The sequence below is a fragment of the Eschrichtius robustus genome, chromosome 8, assembly GCF_028021215.1.
Source record: "Eschrichtius robustus isolate mEscRob2 chromosome 8, mEscRob2.pri, whole genome shotgun sequence".
Taxonomy (NCBI): domain Eukaryota; kingdom Metazoa; phylum Chordata; class Mammalia; order Artiodactyla; family Eschrichtiidae; genus Eschrichtius; species Eschrichtius robustus.
The window spans coordinates 9,688,122-9,706,286 of record NC_090831.1 but is presented as its reverse complement, the minus strand read 5'-3'; the positions used below and the strand labels follow the sequence as shown (position 1 = coordinate 9,706,286).

The window sequence follows — 18,165 nt, the reverse complement described above, 5'->3', positions numbered from 1 at the left end:
TTATTGTTTGATGAGTACAGAGTGTCAGTTTTAGGAGATGAAAAAGCTATGGAGATGGATGGTGGTGATGGATACACAACAGTGGGAAATGTGCTTAATGCCACTGTACACTTACAACTGGTTAAGATGGTAAACTTTGATATTGTATTTTACCACAATAAAAAAATTGTGGGTAATCGGGAGAATGTGGTCTTCCTAAAGGAAGGGTAGAAAATAGTTGCAAATAAAGGCTGCTAACAGCATATGAAGATGCCAACTGATCAGAGGTTGCTTCATCTGGCTAGAACTCGAGTGACTTTTAGAATGCTTCAACAGGGCCGCCCTCTGGGAAGAGGGAAGAACAGCGAGGAAAGTGAGTTGTTCGGTTCCGTGTGGTTTTCCTTACAAGACCCCTCCCAGAAGTGGCCGGTTGACACCCGGTCACCTCCGCAGGCCCCGCCCTCTTCTAGGCCCCGCCCCGTCCCACCCCTCCTCCTGGACCCGCCCTCTTCCTGGACCCGCCTCCTCCGCCCCGCCCCGGCGGAGAACGAAGAGGAAGCGCGGGTGACTCTGCAGACGCCGCGTTTGGAAAGGTGTGAAGAGGGCGGGGAGCGCAGGTCGCCCCCAACCCGCCCTCCCTCTCCGCCCCGCCCCCTCCCCGCCCCCGCCCGGCCCGCCGCCCGGCCCGCCGCCCTGGCCTGCGCAGGCCCGCGGCCACTCGCTCCTGAGCGCCGGCTCGGGGCTCCACTGCTCTGGCCTGGGGGCGGGGCCGGCGCGCGGCGTCATGCATATGCATGAGCAGCGCGGCGGCTCCATTGTGCCCTCGGAGCGGGCGGCGGCGAGATGGCGCGGACGGTGGCGGCCCCGGGGCGGCGGGCGGCGCTGAGGGCGGGCTGAGCGCATGGAGCGGCGCGGGCCGGGTGCCGCGGCGGCGAGGGGCCGGGCCGGGCCGCTTGGAGGTGAGCGGACCGGGCGGGCAGGTGCGGGCGGCGGGGGCGGCAGGTGCGGCAGGTGCGGGCGGCGGCAGGTGCGGCGTCCCCGGGCCCGGCTCTGCAGCGCCTCGGCGGGGCCCCGGCGGGGCTGGAGCCGGCCTTGCCGCCCACCTGCCGCACCTGCCGCGCGTGCGTCGTGGTTCTGGGCCGACTGGCCCCGTGCGCGCCGAGGCGACCCTTCACCTGAGCCTTTGTTGGGGCTGGCCGGAATCCGGCCGAGCGCCCGAGGGGTCTGGGGCAGGAGGCTGACCCGGGCCCTCGCCCAAGCTGGTCCCGCTGCCTCTTCTCCGCGCTGTGGCCTGAAGGCTCACCTTTTGGGCCCCTCCGGGCCGTGCGCGCCGCCGGCACGCGGATGTAAGGTCCACGGAGATATGCTCTGGGGCTGGCGACCCTGACCTTCCAGCCCCCAGCCGTGCTTTTGGTGGAGATACCCTGTTCCCAACAGGGCATATTGAAGCTCAGGCGGGAGGGTGTCCTGCCCGCCGGCGTGTCTTGCCCTAGCCTCCCGCATCTGTTCCCCGCTGCCCTGTCCCCCCCAACCCCGCTACCCTGCTACCCCTGCCCTGCTCCTCCGGACCTTCCCCACCTCCCCCCGACCTGCTCCCCTACAGCCTGCTCTCCATATTCTCTTCCCGATAGTTGCAGAATATCCATAGTGATGTCTTTAAGTCATTCGTATAATATTATCTCAGAAGATTTCACAGGGAAATACACAGAACATGTGACTCGATCTGTAAGACAGTTGATAGGGCGAACACAGACTCACCCACCAAATCCTGTCATACTAGAACCAGAGAGCTTCCCTTGAAGAAGCTTGAGAGAGGTAACAGGATAAGTGAAGGAATCTCAGCCTCACCCAGTGAGTACTGGCCTTGGGGACTTGTCACACCCAGAGGGTGGTTCGTGGCTGGGAAGAGAAAGGTGAGATGATGAATGACAGATTCAGAGCCACTCATGAAAGACTGGTAGGGTATGCCTGGGGAGGATTTCTGCTCATTGGATTGGTCGCCAGGGGCAGCCAGGCCTCCCCATGGAGTGTCCACTAGCGCTTGGGTCCAGGATGGGAGCCGGGGCTGATGACTTAAAGGTGGTCACGTGTTCTCCCTTTTCCTAGTCCTAGAGTGACCACCACGTACCTATTTTACACATTGTAAACTGAGGCCCAGAAGAGTGCAACCCTTCAACTGTTCTCTGAAATGACCCACACCTGGGCCATTCAGAAATGCTCATTCCTGGGCATTTTGGATGAACTCTTTTTTTTTTTAATTAGTTTATTTAATTTATTTATTTTGGCTGTGTTGGGTCTTCGTTGCTGCGCGCGGGCTTTCTCTAGTTGCAGCGAGCGGGGGCTACTCTTCATTGCAGTACGTGGGCTTCTCATTACGGTGGCTTCTCTTGCTGTGGAGCACGGGCTCTAGGCGCGCCGGCTTCAGTAGTTGCAGCACGCGGGCTCAGTAGTTGTGGCGCACGGGCTTTGTTGCTCCGCGGCATGTGGGATCTTCCCAGACCAGGGCTCGACCCGTGTCCCCTGCATTGGCAGGCGGATTCTCAACCACTGCGCCACCAGGGTAGCCCCTGGATGAACTCTTAACACTTACGGCCAGTCAGTGTGTGGCCTCCCAAGTAGAGGGGCAGGACTTTCAGCCACTGGAGCATGTGAGCCCCCCCCTTTGTGTCCTGCGATGCTCGAGCTGTCATTCTCCGTTCTCTGAGCGTGTCCGGTGTTCCTCTGGCTGGGACCCCCTGCTGCGGGGGGAGGCAGCGAGTCCCTGCCCTCCTGGGGTCGGGTGGTGTGTCGCGGGGCCTGCTGCTCCTGGGTGACTAGGCCGGGGTAATGGAGCGGAGGTAGAAGAGGGCTGACCCATGTTAATGTCTGCCTTTGGAGACTGCGGTGCAGGCGCTGTGAGGTCCTGGGGAAGAAGGGTCTGGGTAGTGAGCTGTCTGTAGCTCTTTTTCGGGAGGAAGATGTAATCTGACCCCCAGAAAGCCCTGTGGCCTTCTAGACTGACCTCAAGCCAGGACGTTCAGCCGAGGTCCTGGCTTCCAGCGAGTGTCCGTGTACAGGGAGAGCCCCCAGCTGGCAGGAGGCACACACACCCAAGCTCTTTCTTACCTCTGCCTCTGAGGCCAGGAGGTGGGAGGAGGGTCTGCGCTCACAGCATGCCTCTCCCTTTGTCAGGAGCAGAGGGTCACGGGGTCCCTGACCTGGAGAGTTTGGGGCTTCTCAGGGAGGAGACCAGACTTGGTTCAGGAGCTTGGCAGGAAGTCAGGAAGTCACTGCCCCCGCACAGAAAGCTCAGGGGGAACTGGAAATGTCTGTGGTCTCGTCCACAGCAGAGAAGTCGTGGGGGTGGAATTCCCCAGAGTCACGTGATGTAGGAAGCTGCCCTGGGCCCCAGGCCAGCACCCTCCACGGGGGCCCCCGCCCTGCACCTGCCCTGTCCCCCTCCTCCCCAGCTCCCCAGGGCTCTCAGACTGTGGTCCCAGTACCAGCAGCGGCAGCACCTGCAGACTTGTTAGAAATGCACGTCTTAGGCCCCACCCCATGCTGCGAACTCAGAGTGGGGCTGAGCAGTCCCAGATTCGGGCGTGCACCACCTGCCCTGAGGCTCTGACCCAGGCCAGGGGGCCTGTCTTCCCGTCTCCCTCCCGCTCTTCCCTGTCCTTTGCTTCCGGGACAGCAGAGTGGGCCTGGCCAATCCAACCAGCTTTGGGAAAGGATTGCCCTGGGCATCTCTGTGGGGAGAGAGAGCTGGTCATGGTTGTACATTAAATAAATTTTTATTTTGAGAGAATTATAGATTTATAATAAGAAATAACACAGAGAGCCCTGTATCCTTTACTGGCTTTCCCTAGTGGTAACATCTTGCAGAACTGTAGCACAATATCACAGGAGGGTACTAACTCCGTCAATACAGTTGAGATACATGTATTTCCATCCCCACCTTCTTATATTCTCACTCGCTTCCCTTCTCCCCACGTTTAACCCCTGGCAACCACCAGTGTGCTCTCCATTTCTATAATTTCGTCATTTCAAGGATGTTATATAAAGGGAATCATACAGTGTGTAACCTTTGGGGACTGGCTTTTTCCACACAGCATGATTCTCTAGAGATTCCTGCAGGTTGGTGCCTGTATCAGTAGCTCTTCCTTTTTATGCCTCCAGGCTCACAGTTGGTTAACTCTTCACCGCTGAGGGACATGTGGGTTTCCATTCTTTGGCTATTAGGAATAAAGCTGCTGGAAACATTCACGTACAGATTTTTGTGTGAACATAAGTTTACACTTCTCTGAGATACATGTTCAGGAGTGCAGCTGCTGGGTTGTATAGTAGCTGCATGCTTAGTTTTATAAGAAACTACCGAATCGTTTTTCAGAGTGGTTGTACCATTTTATATTCCCACCAGCCATGCACGAGAGATCCAGTTTCTCCTAGCCAGCATTTATTTGGTGGTATCACTATTTCTTATTTTAGCCATGGTGATAGGTGTGTAGTGATACCTCATTGTGGTTTTAATTTGCATTTCTCTGATGGCCAGTGATGTTGAACATCTTTTCATGTGCTTATTTGCCATCTGTATTTCTTCTTTGGTGAAATGTCTTTTTGTGTCTTTTGCCTATTTTCTAATTTTTTTTAACTTTCGCGTTTTGAGAATTCTTTATATACTCTAGATACTAGTCTTTTGTCAGATATGTGGCTTGCAGGTATTTCTTCCAGTCTACAGCTTGTCTTTTCATCCTCTTAGCAGGGTCTTTCACAGAACAAAAGTTTTCAGTTTTTCCTTTTATGGATCATGCTTTTGGTGTCAAATCTAAGAAAGTTCTTACGGTTTTGTGCTGTACATTTAAATCTGTGACCCACTTCGAGTTAGTTTCTGTATAAGATGTGAAGTTTAGGGGTTTTTTGTTTTGTTTTGTTTTTGTCTTTTGCTTGTGAATGTCCAATAGCTCCAGCACATTCGTTGAAAATGCTGTCCTTCCCCCAGTGCATGTTTTTTGCACCTTTGTCAGAAACTCTTGTCTGGGTCTGTCTTGGGTTCTCTAGTTTGTCCCATTGACCTATGTGTCTGTCCTTCTGCCAATACCACAGTCTAGAGTAGCCCACCTATATTCTAAGTCCTGAAAACGCTGCGTGTTGCTCCAGGCCCCACTCAGCAGGTTTAGGGGGCGTTTCCGGCTGTTGGCAGCGCTCCCCGCCCCCAACCTCCCACTGCAGTGTCACCATCCTGGTGGTTGTCCTCACTGGGGACAGCCAGCCTTCCCTTGCCTGGCTGGGTGATTCTGGCTCCGAGGGCTGAGTCCAGGGGCCCCTGAGCCTTCTGGAGCCACCGGCCTCCTGCTTTTTTGGCCTTTGCTTCCTGGTTGGCATGTGGTCTGGGGCCCGACTCCTCTGGGAGGGGCGTCAGGAAGGAGAGCAGGGCCAGGCGTGAGGTGGGCAGGCACGCCAGCTGCCTCACTCCTCCTCTTGTCTGACCGGTCCGTCACCTTCCCTCCCAGCCCTGGCTCTGCTGCGATTCTGGGAACCACTCACCCCAGTGCTCTGTGGGAGGCCTTGGGCCCAAGTCACAGCCCCCACTGTATCCCTCACCTGCACTGGGGCCCTGGTCAGGGACTCGTCCCCAGCGTGCCGCCTTCAGGAGTGTATTTGCAGAGGACGTGATGATATAATCCTGCCTCGCTTGGGCTGCCCTGATCGTGAGGTCCTGGTCAGCACTCAGGAATGCGAGCCTTGGGGTTGGGTGGGTGGCACCGTGAGTGCTGAGGCGGCGGGATTGAGCCATCAGAAGTTAGCTTGCCCAGGTGGTGTGTCTGTGTGCGTGAGGCCTTGCAGCCCCTAAAAGGCAGTGGTGCTCTAGGATGGAACCTCGACCCAAAGAAGGCAGACGGGCCTCCCCGGAGACCCCCTGAGAACCACAGCCAGCGTGCCTCTGTGGTTAGGCTGGGTGGAGGTGTGCGTGGGAGGTGGCCCTGGCGGTGCCAGCAAGGGCCCTAGGCCTGGTTGGTGAAGGGTTTGCTTGTGGAGGTGTCGGAAGGCGTTGGCAGCCGGGAGGACCAGCCAGCCGCTGCCTTGCTCGTTTTCGGAGGTGCTAAGGGGAAGAGAGCCAGCCCCACATAGTGGGAGGAAGCGGTGCCCCATCCCGGCACAAGCACACAGGTTCCATGCGTGTCCCCCGGCCACGGCTGCTGTGTCCCCACTGGCCCCTTGCCACGTCCGTTGGGTGCCCACCAACCCTTCGCCCATTGCGCTGTGTGTGCGTCCCCGCCTTGTTGGGAGCTCACCGTGAGTGTCACCGCGATCTGTGGGGGTCATTCTGCCCGCCTTGCCCCTGTGTGCACATCGCCCTTCTGCTGCCCTGGGGAGAAGCCCTGGGGCTGTGGGGCTGCCAGCCAGGGATGGGCTGCTGGCTCCACACCTAGTTCCGGCAGGCGTCCCGCTCCCCCCCGCCCGGCCCCAGGCTGCAGGTTAGCTGACCTTGCGGCCCACCCCCCACCACCCGGCCTGCAGAGGCCCCTCCCCATAGTGGGCGGGCCCTAGACCCTGAGCAGGTGACGCCTGCTGGCTGGCCCTCCATCGGCCTCTGGCCTTGTCCTCCGCCCCCGGGCCTCGGGTGGGGTGGAGGCGGGGGATTCTGGCAGCTGGGTCCTGGATGTCCCCTGGCTTTTATGCGTATCCAGGCTTTCGTGTGTCGGGGAGGGAGAACGTGGAAAGTTTGGGGGATCAGAAAGCCTACTTCCAGAACCGTTCTGGGGGCTCCAGGTGCCAGGGCCCGGCCAGAAAGGGTCAGTGCTGGCTTCCGGGCTGGGGCTGGGGAGGGCAGAGATCTGCCAGGGTGGGCAATGCGGGTAGGGCCAATGCCGGGCTGCCCTGAGCCCCCTGAGCGGGTCCCCGGGTCCCGGTCTCACCTGCCCTACCCTTCAACGCTTGGAACAGAGGAAGGACGGGGCTTGGTGCTGACAGGCATCTCCCGGCGGCATCTCCACTGACTTCCTTCCCTCCTGTCCTAGCAGCCAGAGCATCTGAGTCCCACGTAAGCACCAGCGAGGGCTGCTTCCTGCCACCCACAGACCTGGCCTTTAGGCTGCTCCCAAGCCAATGAACCCCATGAACCCCATGAAACCCGCCCTGCCCCCCGCGCCACACGGGTGAGTGGGGTCTCCTGCTGCCCTCCCCTCTCGGGCCCCAGGACACGGGTGGGTGGTAGAGCGGGACCCCTCTGCTCCCAGCCTTCGCTTCTTCCCAGGTGGGGTTCTAGGCACCTGCGGCCTCCTGACCGAGCCTCCCCGCCTGCCCCTCTCCTTGCAGTGATGGTCCATTCGCTTATGAGGCGGTGCCTTGGCAACAGAGTGCCACTCAGCCAGCAGGATCGCTGTCCGTGGTCACAACCGTGTGGGGAGTCGGCAACGCGGCGCAGAGCCAGGTGAGCCCACACCTGGGCCCCGCCCCGAGAGGCACCAGAGTCCCCCTGAGATCTCGGAGAAGTGGAGCCAGGGCTTCCTGAGTCTCCCACATCCTTAGAGACCAGTTCTTTCACACGTGGCGTGGGATCTCCTCCTCCTGTCTTCATCTGGCCTCCACACCCCACCTGTGAGCAGCTGCCCCCCCGACTGGGCCACCCTCCCCTCTGCCCCCACCTCCACCTCCTCACCTGCCCGGCCTCTCCTTTCCAGCACTTTAGGACCACGGCATGAAGCAAGTTGTTTGGATGGTGTCCTTTAGTGCTTCTTGCTTCCTTGTAGGTTTTGGGGAACCCTATGGGCCCCGCAGGGAGCCCCCCCGGCAGCTCCATGATGCCCGGCATGGCAGGCGGCAGCTCTGCCCTGAACTCCCCACAGTGCCTGGGACAGCAGGCGTTCGGTGAGGGCGGTGCCAACAAGGGCTACGTGCAGCAAGGGGTGTACGGCCGCGGGGGCTACCCCGGGGGCCCCGGCTTCACCACTGGGTAAGCAGGACCCCTCCCCTGGCAGGCGTGCTAGGAGCCCTCTGGGGGCGACGCTGCTAACTTGCTGGGCGTCTGGGAGCTGTGTGACACTGATGTGTTGAACGTGGCATCTCTGCTGCTCCTGCTGGCTCCCGAGCTAACGAGGGGCGGGTGTGGGAAAGAATGGGGCTCCCCTCGGGTGCCGTGTACCCCCCGGGAGGTGGCAGGGGAGCGCTTCTGAGCCGAGCCATCTGTCTGTTACAGGTATGCGGGTGGCCCGGGGGGGCCGGGGAGCCTGGGCCTCCCCTCACACGCCGCACGGCCCTCCACCGACTTCACTCAAGCGGCGGCAGCTGCTGCCGTGGCTGCTGCTGCCGCCACGGCCACAGCCACGGCCACGGCCACCGTGGCCGCCCTCCAGGAGAAGCAGAGCCAGGAGCTGAGCCAGTACGGAGCGGTGAGGCCCCGCAGCTCCTCCTGTGCGGCCCGTGTGCGTTGGTCCAGAAGGCAGGGACTTGTCAGGCAGCCAGGAATGAGGCCTTGGGGACACGCACGCTGTGTGCCGGGGCCGATGAAGATGAGGCGGGAAAGGAGTGGGGAGCTGAGGGGAGAGGACCCGGGCCGTGGGGGGGGGGCGGGGCGAGGGGGGAGCCCGCCTGCAGGGGGCGGGCACAAGGCTGGCGCCCACAGTGGTGGGTAAGGCCTGGATGGTTCCTCTCTTCTCTTCCCAGATGGGGGCCGGACAGTCTTTTAACAGCCAGTTCCTGCAGCACGGCGGTCCCCGGGGGCCCAGTGTCCCCAGCAGCATGAACCCTGCCAGCGTGGGAGGGCTGATGGGCCCCTCTGGCATGAGCCCCATGGGCATGAACCCCACCCGGGCAGCAGGCCTGGCGCCCCTGTATGCAGGGCAGCGCCTGCCCCAGCACGGGTACCCTGGGCCCCCCCAGGCCCAGCCCCTGCCCCGACAGGGCGTCAAGAGAGCCTACTCCAGTGAGGTGAGTGGCCAGGCCCCCCACCCCAAGCGCCCTCAGAGCCGTTGTGTGGAGGGAGAACGGGCTGTGCCTGACAGGGTGGGTACCGCCATCCCTCCCCGGGAACGGGCTTCCCCAATACCTCTTCTGGCCATTTTGCCTCTTTCCTCCTTCAGGTGTATCCCGGGCAGCAGTACCTGCCAGGAGGCCAGTACACGCCCGCCGCCACCCAGTACGCGCCTGGCCCCGGGCAGCCCCCCGCCCCGTCCTCCTACCCTGGGCACAGGCTGCCCCTGCAGCAGGGCGCGGGCCCGTCCCTGTCCACCCCCAGCCCCGCGGGACTGCACTACAAGGTAGGGCCGCTCCTCCCGGGCCTCTGCAGCCCCTGCTGGTCCACGCCAAGCCCTGTGGGACACAGGCGGACCTTGTGGCAGCCGGGGCTGGCTGGGGAGTGGGCTCGCGTGTGCTTGGGTGACCGAGCAACCAGGAGCTTCCCGGGGGCCCTGATCAGCGTAGGGCAGCTCCCAGGAGGGGAGTCCAGGTATGAAAGGCCCTCTGTGAGCTTCGGCATAGGGAGCAGCAGGCAGGCACCCACGCCACCTGAGTGTCCCCATCCCCTCTGCTTGCTGCAGAGAAGCCCAGCGAGGGGACAGGCCAGAGGGGCCGGGAGCTCGTGAGGGGAGGGGCCCGAGCGATAAGAGTGCCGCTGGAGGGCGGAGAGTTGTGTGTACCTGTGTCCTTTCGGCCTCTCTGTGGCTTCCCCGTAAACCCCTCTGATGCGTGGGGTCAGCTCTTTTTCTGTAGTGGTCATTCTTAAAATTATGAAATCAGCATGTGCTCCCTGTAGATTATTTAGAAGACACAAAAAGTGTATAAAGAAGAAAGAAGCCAACACCCGTGCGTGTGGTGGGCCCCCTGTCCCCAGCCCTCTCCTAGGGTCAAGTCCAGGGCCCTGGCTCAGGGGCAGGCGGCAGTCCCAGGCACACGCGGTTTTCTCTCCTGCAGCCCGCAGAGCAGTTCCGCGGGCAGGGTGCCAGCTTCAACGGGGGGAGCGTCAGCTACAGCCAGCCCAGCCTGAGGGGGGTATGGGCGGCGGGGCAGGCGGGCCGGCGGGCGGGAGGCTCACGGGGTGGGTGCCTGGAGAGAGGGCGCCCAGGCAGGAGGAAGCGTGGACTCCCTGCCCGTTCCTGGTCTGACCGTTCCCATTGGGTGCTCCGAGAACAAACTCCACCCCTACACCACTCCACCTTGACTGTTTGCTCAACCCCACAGCCCGCCCGTTCCGTCCCCGGCTACCCCAGCTCCCCACTGCCAGGGAGCCCCACGCCGCCCATGACCCCCGGCAGCAGCATCCCCTACATGGCCACCAGCCAGGAGGTGAAGTCTCCCTTCCTGCCCGACCTCAAGCCCAGCGTGAGCAGCTTGCACCCGTCACCACCTGGTGAGTGAGGTCTGCTCTCAGGACAGATGGGCAGAGCTCCAGAGAGTCCTGCAGGGACCTTGGTGGGGGCGGCGGAGGGGGGGGCTTCATCTTCATTTTCTATTAATGGACCTCTTTGCAAATCCATTTGAGGCATCCGTCTTCTCTGTAGAAAAACAGCCACGTGCACAAAGTTTGTGTATGGTCTCAGGGCCCCCCTGAAGCCCACTCCTGGTTAAGAACTCCTGCTTTCCAGGAGACCACTGCAGCAGCAGTTGCGGGTCCTAAAACCCTAGCTTGAGCACTAGGGTGACGGCAGGTGGCCCGTTCACACCTCTTCTGCCTCCTACCCCCTCTGAAAGCACCAGAGGCACCATCTTTTGGGGTTGGTGGGGCATGTTCTCTGGTCGTGATTCAGGGATCATTCTCGGGGCTCCTACTGAAGCAGGACAGAATGGCGGGACACCAAGATCTGTTCCTGTTGGAGGTGGAGGCCGAGCCCAGGCTCCCAGGGGAGATGCTGCCCAAGCCCCAGCCCCATGGAAGGGGAGGAGGGGCCGCGGTCCCCGCGATGGGGCGGGGGCAGGCTGCTCACACCAGCACGGCCTGCTTCCAGGCGGCGGCCCCTGTGACGAGCTGCGGCTGACCTTCCCCGTGCGGGATGGGGTGGTCCTGGAGCCCTTCCGCCTGCAGCACAACCTGGCCGTGAGCAATCACGCCTTCCAGCTCCGTGACTCCGTCTACAAGACCCTGATGCTGAGGTGAGTGGGTGCCCGCCCCCAGCTCGCAGCCCCTCGCACCGCCCCCTCGCTCTCAGCATCCATCCTCCCCGTGCAGGCCTGACCTGGAGCTGCAGTTCAAGTGCTACCACCACGAGGACCGGCAGATGAACACCAACTGGCCGGCCTCGGTGCAGGTCAGCGTCAACGCCACCCCACTCACCATCGAGCGCGGTGACAACAAGACCTCCCACAAGCCCCTCTACCTGAAGCACGTGTGCCAGCCGGGCCGCAACACCATCCAGATCACCGTCACGGCCTGCTGCTGCGTGAGTGCCCTTCGCGGGGCTGGGTTGGGGCGTCATGGCTAAAGAAAAAGGCACTGGCTCTCCTCCTTCCCATCCTGGGCCTTGTAAGTAAAGGGTCTCAAATAAAAATGCCCTCGCTGCTTTCGGGTTAGGTTCAGTAACTAAATTTGATGTTCGTGTTAATTATGTAAGAGAAACTAGCTGAGCCTGCCTCTTCCCTGGAGGAAGCTCACAGGGTCCTGAGTGCCAGCTGACCCTGGATCTTTGTTAAGGTGCCATTCAGGTTCCAGCAGTCTCCGGATCCAGGACTAGAAGAGGCAGGGTGCACTTAGCCGCACAGCACTGGTCAGCCCAGGTGGGAGGGGGCAGAGGTGGGGCCGCCCCGATGCAGTTCTGGGATGTTCCCACTTGGACCAGCGTAGGTAAAGGTGGATGCTGTAGGCAGGGCACCTTCAGGGGCCTCTCAGATAATTGTGTTTCGACGGAGAGGCCGTGGTTGGTGCAGACACACAGTGAGCTGTCCAGATAGGTGTGGGCCTGGTCCCCTGGGCTCCCCGGGGAGGGGCAGCAGGTGGCCTGCCTGTGCATTAGCCACAAGAGGAGAACGGGCCTGCGATGTGCCTCCCCGGGCCACGTCCCGCTGACCGCATCCTCCTGTTGCAGTCCCACCTCTTCGTGCTGCAGCTGGTGCACCGGCCGTCCGTCCGCTCGGTGCTGCAGGGTCTCCTCAAGAAGCGCCTCCTGCCTGCCGAGCACTGCATCACCAAGAGTGAGTGGCCCCTTGCTCTCCCTGGCCCTAGGCAGCCGGCCCCATGACAGACAAGGCTGCCTCCTCTGGGGCGGGGGCTGCGTGCAGGGAGCAGCAGTCAGCCCTGGGATGCCCCCCGGAGGTGCTGAGCCAGCAGTGGCCGGCTCCCGCTTGGCGGCCCTCACCCACGTCCTCCTTTCCCCTGTCAATGTCAGTAAAGCGGAACTTCAGCAGCGGCACCATCCCTGGCACCCCTGGGCCCAACGGAGAGGACGGGGTGGAGCAGACGGCCATCAAGGTGTCTCTCAAGTGCCCCATCACCTTCCGCAGGATCCAGCTCCCTGCCCGAGGCCACGACTGCCGCCACATTCAGGTAGGTGGCCACTGCAGAGCTTTGCCAGAACTTCTGTTGCCCTTTAACTGTCTTTAGCGGGTGTGGCCTCTGAGCACCTCGGCTGGCAGGTGACAGGACAGGCCGGCCAGTGGGCAGGTGGCCTGGTTCCCCTGCCTTCTCCCCTCAGACTGGGCTTTTGTTTCTTCTAATATTATTCTAAGTATAACAGCCGTTTTACTGCGTTCTCGGGGCTCCGATTTTGATTTTAAACGGCATCCCGGATGCAGGGCGCTGTCCTCTCCCCGCCCTGCCCCCAGGAGCAGCGCCTTGGTTTGTCTCTGCAGAAACGCTCTGCGTGTAGACAAGTACGTGCACACACACCCTCCACCCACCCCCCCCCCCCCCGCCCACCTTTTGGTTACATAAGCGGTAAACATCACTGCGCCATTTTTTCCTCCACGCCACGTCCTGGAGGTCATTCCCTGTCAGCACAGCTGCCCAGTTCTTGCTTTGGCCACACGTCGTTCCGAGGGAGGGCTGCGTAGGCTGTCCCGTCTCTTACATCTGTTAGGACGATGCCGTAGTGAAAGCCTGGGAGCCGAGCCTTCTCACACATGCAGTAAATACGCCCCAAGTTCCTGAAACCACAGAGCGTGGCCGGGTTGCCCCAGCCCCAGTGTGAGGAACTGTCTCGCCCTTTCTCTGCAGTGCTTCGACTTGGAGTCCTATTTACAGCTCAACTGTGAGCGAGGGACCTGGAGGTGCCCCGTGTGCAAGTGAGTGTGTCAGAGACGGTCCCCACGGCTCTGGGGGCGGGTGGCACTTCCTCTGAGGCTGTTAATGGGCGTTTCCTTCCACAAGCCGGGTGTGGGGCTCACAGCACAGGCTAGGAGGGACGGAGTGGCTCAGGGCAGCGACGTCACGCAGGGTTACCTCACACTGGGGGCTGAGACGTGACAGGGCCTGTGCCTGGGAGGAGGTTGGGCCAGCCCTCTGAGCTGTGTGTCCCCTTGGTTTTCTACAGCAAGACGGCATTGCTGGAGGGCTTGGAGGTGGACCAGTACATGTTGGGCATCCTCATTTACATTCAGAAGTGAGTCTCCTTCCTGCAACCCCGGCGTCTTTGGTCAGCAGGGGGCAGCCCTGGGACAGGTGGGGAGACACCCCATGCTGATCCAGGCCGTGGATGGAATCCACATCCGAGCCAGGCCCGCAGCCCACAAGCACGTGGAACGTGCTGGGTGGCCACGAGCATTTGAGTGGGAGGTCTGCCTAAAAATGGCCCGGGGCCAGGAGAGGCAGCAGGACAGGTGGTGACCAGCCCCGCGTGTCCCCGCCCAGCTCTGACTACGAGGAGATCACCATCGACCCCACGTGCAGCTGGAAGCCAGTGCCTGTGAAGCCTGACGTGCACGTCAAGGAGGAGCCGGACGGGCCGGTGCTGAAGCGCTGCCGCACCGTGAGCCCCGCCCACGTGCTCATGCCCAGCGTGATGGAGATGATCGCTGCCCTGGGCCCTGGGGCCGCGCCCTTCGCCCCCCTCCAGCCCCCCTCAGCCCCGGCTGCCGGCGATTACCCCAGCCAGGGTGAGTAGAGGGGACTCGCCCTAGAAGCAGATGGCCCTGGGCAAATGATCTGTCCTCTCCCACCAGTCTGCCGCCTGTGGACGTGTCACTCCGGGGGCCACGAGCCTGGGGGCCTGGTTGGGGACTTGGTGGCATAGGCGCAGCCTCGGCCCAGCCGGCGGGGATGGGCAGCAGGGCTTGCGGCTGCAGCTGCACGCACCTCCCCAGTAGTCTGGAGCAAAGGTCTGTGCTGGCACACTTCCATGGACCGGCCCCGTCCGACCACGCGTGTTGGAGTGTCTGGGTGTGGTGGGTCCCGTTCCTGTCCCCTCGCAGCCTCCTGGCAGTGTCATCAGCCAGTTCCCCCAGCAGCAATGAGAAGAAATGCCCTTTGCCGAATAGCAACTTCCATAAAGTCAGACGTTATCTGGGTGAGCTCAGTGAGTCCTGCCCACGCTGTGGCTGGCCTGTTTCCGTGCTCTACCGGCATGAGCCCCCTGCCCTCACCTGGACCTGGCTCTCCTCTCTCAGGTTCCAGCTTCCTGGGACCCGGGACGTTCCCTGACTCCTTCCCGCCCACCACGCCCAGCACGCCGACCCTTACTGAGTTCGCCCCGGGGCCACCCCCTGTCTCCTATCAATCCGACGTTCCCAGTAGCCTCCTGACACCGGAGAAATCTGCCCCCTGCCTCCCAGGCCAGGTCAGTGCCAAGTCGGGGGGCTGAGGAGCTGTCCACCCAGAGAGCCCCTGGGCCATTTTACTAGGTTCTTCTCTCCTCCTTCAGATGGCACCAGCGGGTCACCTGGACCCGGCGCATAACCCTGGGCCTCCGGGGCTGCACGCCCCCAACCTTGGAGGCCCCCCAGGGCCCCAGCTGCACCATCCAAACCCTCCCCCGGCATCCCGGCAGCCCCTGGGCCCGGTGAATTCGGGTCCCATCGGTGAGCTGGCCTTCAGTGCTGCCACAGGCATGATGGGGCCCCCCGTGTCTGGGGCAGGGGAGGCCCCGGAACCGGCCCTGGACGTGAGTACTGGGCCCCGTGCTGGGGAGCACTTGGAGCCGGGGCTGGGGTGTGGCTTATCTGTCATCCCAGGGTCCACACGCTTCATAGAAGGGAGGACAGTGATACCACCGTGACTGCCAGACGCGGGGAGAGCTGGTCGGGTGATGTCAGCGCTTTTGTTGACGGGTGTGAGGTATCCAGAGTAGCCGTGGGGTGATTGTGTCCAGACACCTGGCCCTGGGGACCTGGGTGCCACCGTGGCATGGGCAGAGTCCCTGAGAAGACTTGGCTTGTAGCTGGTGACCCTGGCCTTAGGGTCTGATTTGACCTGTCTGACTCACAGGTGGTATGTGAGCCAGAATCAGTGCATGAAAGACAGGTAACTGTCCCTTGACCATGATAAACGAATACAAAGTTCAACGTGAAAAAATGTGGAAAGCACAGCACAAAGCAGAAAATCCCAGGGAGTGGGATCCCACCTTCTGCATTCGCCCTGTTCACATTAGGGACCCCTCACGTCCTGGGTGTCCCATGTTGTCCTTGGACAGCTTGTCACAAGTGATTCCTGGTCACAGAGCAGTCTTTTGCTGGAAGAGCCCCTGTGCAGAGCAGGCTGAGGGGCTCCAGTGCCGGCCTGTGTCGGGGTGAGGGGTGCTCTGCATCCCTGCTGGGCCTGGGGCCCCGGCTGGGGACCCAGGCCCAAAGCTGGCGGGTTTGCTTTGTCCTCAGCTGCTCCCAGAACTGACTAACCCTGACGAGCTGCTGTCCTACCTGGGCCCACCCGACCTCCCCACAAACAGCAATGACGACCTGCTCTCTCTCTTCGAGAACAACTGATCCTGTCGACCACCTGGCCGACGGGGACATGCCCACAGATGTCACACACCCTCCTCTCCAGCCCGGCCACCCCTGACACCAGCGGCCCTCCCCACACGTACACCTGGAGCCGGGACGTGCCCCGTCGCCTGGCCCTGGAGGCTGGAGGCGGCCCTGCACTGGCTGGGAGGGGACCCCTGGGCGGTGGTGCTCGCTGGCCCAGTTTGCAGCTGCAGAACTGTTTTTGATGAGATCCCCAGCCCCGCCCTTGTCCCTGCCCTGGCCCCATCCGCACCCCACCCATGCTTGTCCAGCCCTGCCTGGTTCATGCACACCTGCCGCCCTTGCCCCTCAGCCTCGCCCCAGGCCCCCTGACCCCTGCCTGCTCTCACCGGCCTGCATCTTGTCCAGCGTTGACCTTTTTACTTCAATGACCCCTTGGCCCTGGGCCGGCGAGGACGGGGGCTGCTCTGTCCCGGGGCCCCGTCTCGCCCAGCCTCCTGTGGCAGGGGCTGGGGCGGGGGGGTGTCCCTCCTCCTGCCCGAGGCTTCAGGCTGACGCTGGGGGTGGGGCCTCTACAGCATACAGCACAACAGTGTATGTAGCGTAGAAACGCTGACAGATGTAGGGTGGCTGGGCCTCTGTGCAGCCGGGGGCTCCTGCCCTTGCCCTGTGCAGGCGGGGAGGGGTGGGCGGCAGCAAGGTCCCCCCTGCTGGAGGCGGGGCTCGGACTTGGCTCCCCGTACAGATTCTTCAGCAGGCGGCTCCCCCGAGTTCCCCTTCTCTGTGAAAGTGAAGAATTGGTCTCGCTGTGTTTTTTAAAACCACACCTCTCCCATGTCCACCCTGGGGCCACGCCAGGTGGGGGAGGAGGAGCTGTGCAGGGCCGAGCTGTGTCCCCTGTCTGCTCATCTCTATTAAAGGACTCCCTCGTGGTGGACCTGGCGAGTCCCTCCTTCCTGCTCCACCTGCGTCCCGTGCCCGGGTGGGGCTCCGTGCTCCAAGCCAAGGCCCAGCTGTTCGCAGCCCCGGGTAAATTTCCTTGTCCCTGGAATTTCCCAAGTTGGCTTTGGCAGGAGAGCTGTTTGGTGAAGTGTCACCAGGGCTGGGAGACGCATCTGCCACCGCGTCACTGCGTGGGCTCGCCTCAGGCAGGGAGCCAGCTATGGGGCCAGAGGCCTCAGGAGGGGCCGGGACCGAGTGCCTTCGCCTGTGTGCTAGCTGCCCCGAGCCGCCCCGAGGGCCTTCCTGTCCAGCAGAAAAGGCTTACGCGTCCCGTGGGGGAGGAGGGAGGGCACCCCCGGACACCTGCCGCGGGGGGAGTGTCCGGTGTGGGCGGGCTGCACGTTGCCCGCTGACGTTTTGGAACCCCAGCTGTGGGCCTTCATGTCCCTCTGCAGCCTTGCTTCTGGCTTTCCTGGCTGAGGGAGGAACAGCGCCCCCAGTGCCGCAGGGAGCAAAGAGGCAGGCCCCGGGGTTTGCCCAGAAGCCCAGACCCAGCAGAGCCCACCCCAGGGGGTGGGGGGCTCCTTTCCGGGGGATATTGGGCACAGCTGGGAGCGCTGTCCCACTGTGTGGGGCAGCTTTGCACCCTGGGCCTGTGACGTGCTGGGTGCTGGGTGGGGTGGAGAGATCGGGAGTTGGGCTGCTTGGACTCCACCCACAGAGAGGTAGGGAAAGGTCTGAGGGGCGCCGCAGCCCCGGCGTCACCGTGGCCACCTCTTTTCAAACAGTGCGGGATGAAAGCAAGGTGTGGGAGTTCACGCGGTGTGATGCCGTTTTTATAAAGCGCGACGCCAGGTCTACATTTCATGGGATCCGCACACGTGCGACAGTGAGGAAGGAAGGCAAGGCAGTCAACACGGTGGCCACAGTGTTCCCTGTGGGAACAGCACAGGGGTGCGCCTGGGGAGAGTGACAGTGTCAGTGGTGTTCTGACCCTCAAGGGGAGAGGTGGTTTCATGGGTTTTCACCTTATGCTTCGTGTTGTATATCCTTACGTACGTACCAAATATGCAACTTAAAAAGCTAACTAGGCCTGACAGACACACACAACACCCAACAACAGCAGAGTACACGTTCCTTTTAAGTGTATGTGGGACGTTCTCCAGGAGAGACCACACGTTAGGCTGCAAAACAAGCCTCAATAAATTAAAAAGATTGAAATCATACAAAGTACCTACTGTGACCACAGTGGAATGAAGCTAGATAAGAGAAGGGAAAGGAAAACTCACAAATATGTGTAAATGAACACTCTTCAAACAGTCAGAGGGTCAAAGAAGAAATCACAAATGAATTACAAGACAAAACACTACACACCAAGATCTAAAACGCAATGAAAGCAGTGGTAAAGAGGGAAATTTATAGCTGTAAACGTCTACATTTAAA

The 18,165-nt window shown here is 61.5% G+C and overlaps 1 protein-coding gene across 7 annotated transcripts; it reads left to right on the top strand.

Annotated features, from left to right (window-relative positions):
• The first annotated feature begins 509 nt into the window (after positions 1 to 509).
• On the top strand, positions 510 to 16,717 carry ZMIZ2 (zinc finger MIZ-type containing 2). Of its 7 annotated transcripts, XM_068550286.1 has the most exons (19): positions 787 to 938; positions 6,981 to 7,115; positions 7,276 to 7,390; positions 7,710 to 7,912; positions 8,156 to 8,348; positions 8,623 to 8,886; positions 9,039 to 9,215; positions 9,868 to 9,945; positions 10,135 to 10,303; positions 10,899 to 11,043; positions 11,120 to 11,330; positions 11,973 to 12,078; positions 12,273 to 12,430; positions 13,100 to 13,167; positions 13,416 to 13,484; positions 13,733 to 13,977; positions 14,488 to 14,657; positions 14,742 to 14,981; positions 15,691 to 16,717. In XM_068550286.1, the coding sequence occupies exons 2-19, from the start codon at positions 7,066 to 7,068 to the stop codon at positions 15,796 to 15,798; spliced, it is 2,769 nt and encodes a 922-aa protein (XP_068406387.1). In that variant the 5' UTR covers positions 787 to 938; positions 6,981 to 7,065; the 3' UTR covers positions 15,799 to 16,717. The 7 variants fall into 7 exon arrangements, with proteins under 7 accessions (XP_068406383.1, XP_068406380.1, XP_068406381.1 ...); XM_068550283.1 differs by lacking the exon at positions 9,868 to 9,945 and having other exon boundaries at positions 789 to 938; positions 8,156 to 8,381; XM_068550284.1 differs by lacking the exon at positions 9,868 to 9,945 and having other exon boundaries at positions 790 to 938.
• The last annotated feature ends 1,448 nt before the right edge of the window (positions 16,718 to 18,165 follow it).

What these genes read in the sequence shown, in the direction of transcription:
- ZMIZ2 (XM_068550286.1), top strand. Translation starts at nt 7,066, where the DNA reads ATGAACCCCATGAACCCCATGAAACCCGCCCTGCCCCCCGCGCCACAC. An exon ending in CTTGCACCCGTCACCACCTG is followed by an intron (nt 10,304 to 10,898) that starts GTGAGTGAGGTC and finishes GCCTGCTTCCAG; the next exon opens with GCGGCGGCCCCTGTGACGAG. An exon ending in CCCCGGAACCGGCCCTGGAC is followed by an intron (nt 14,982 to 15,690) that starts GTGAGTACTGGG and finishes CTTTGTCCTCAG; the next exon opens with CTGCTCCCAGAACTGACTAA.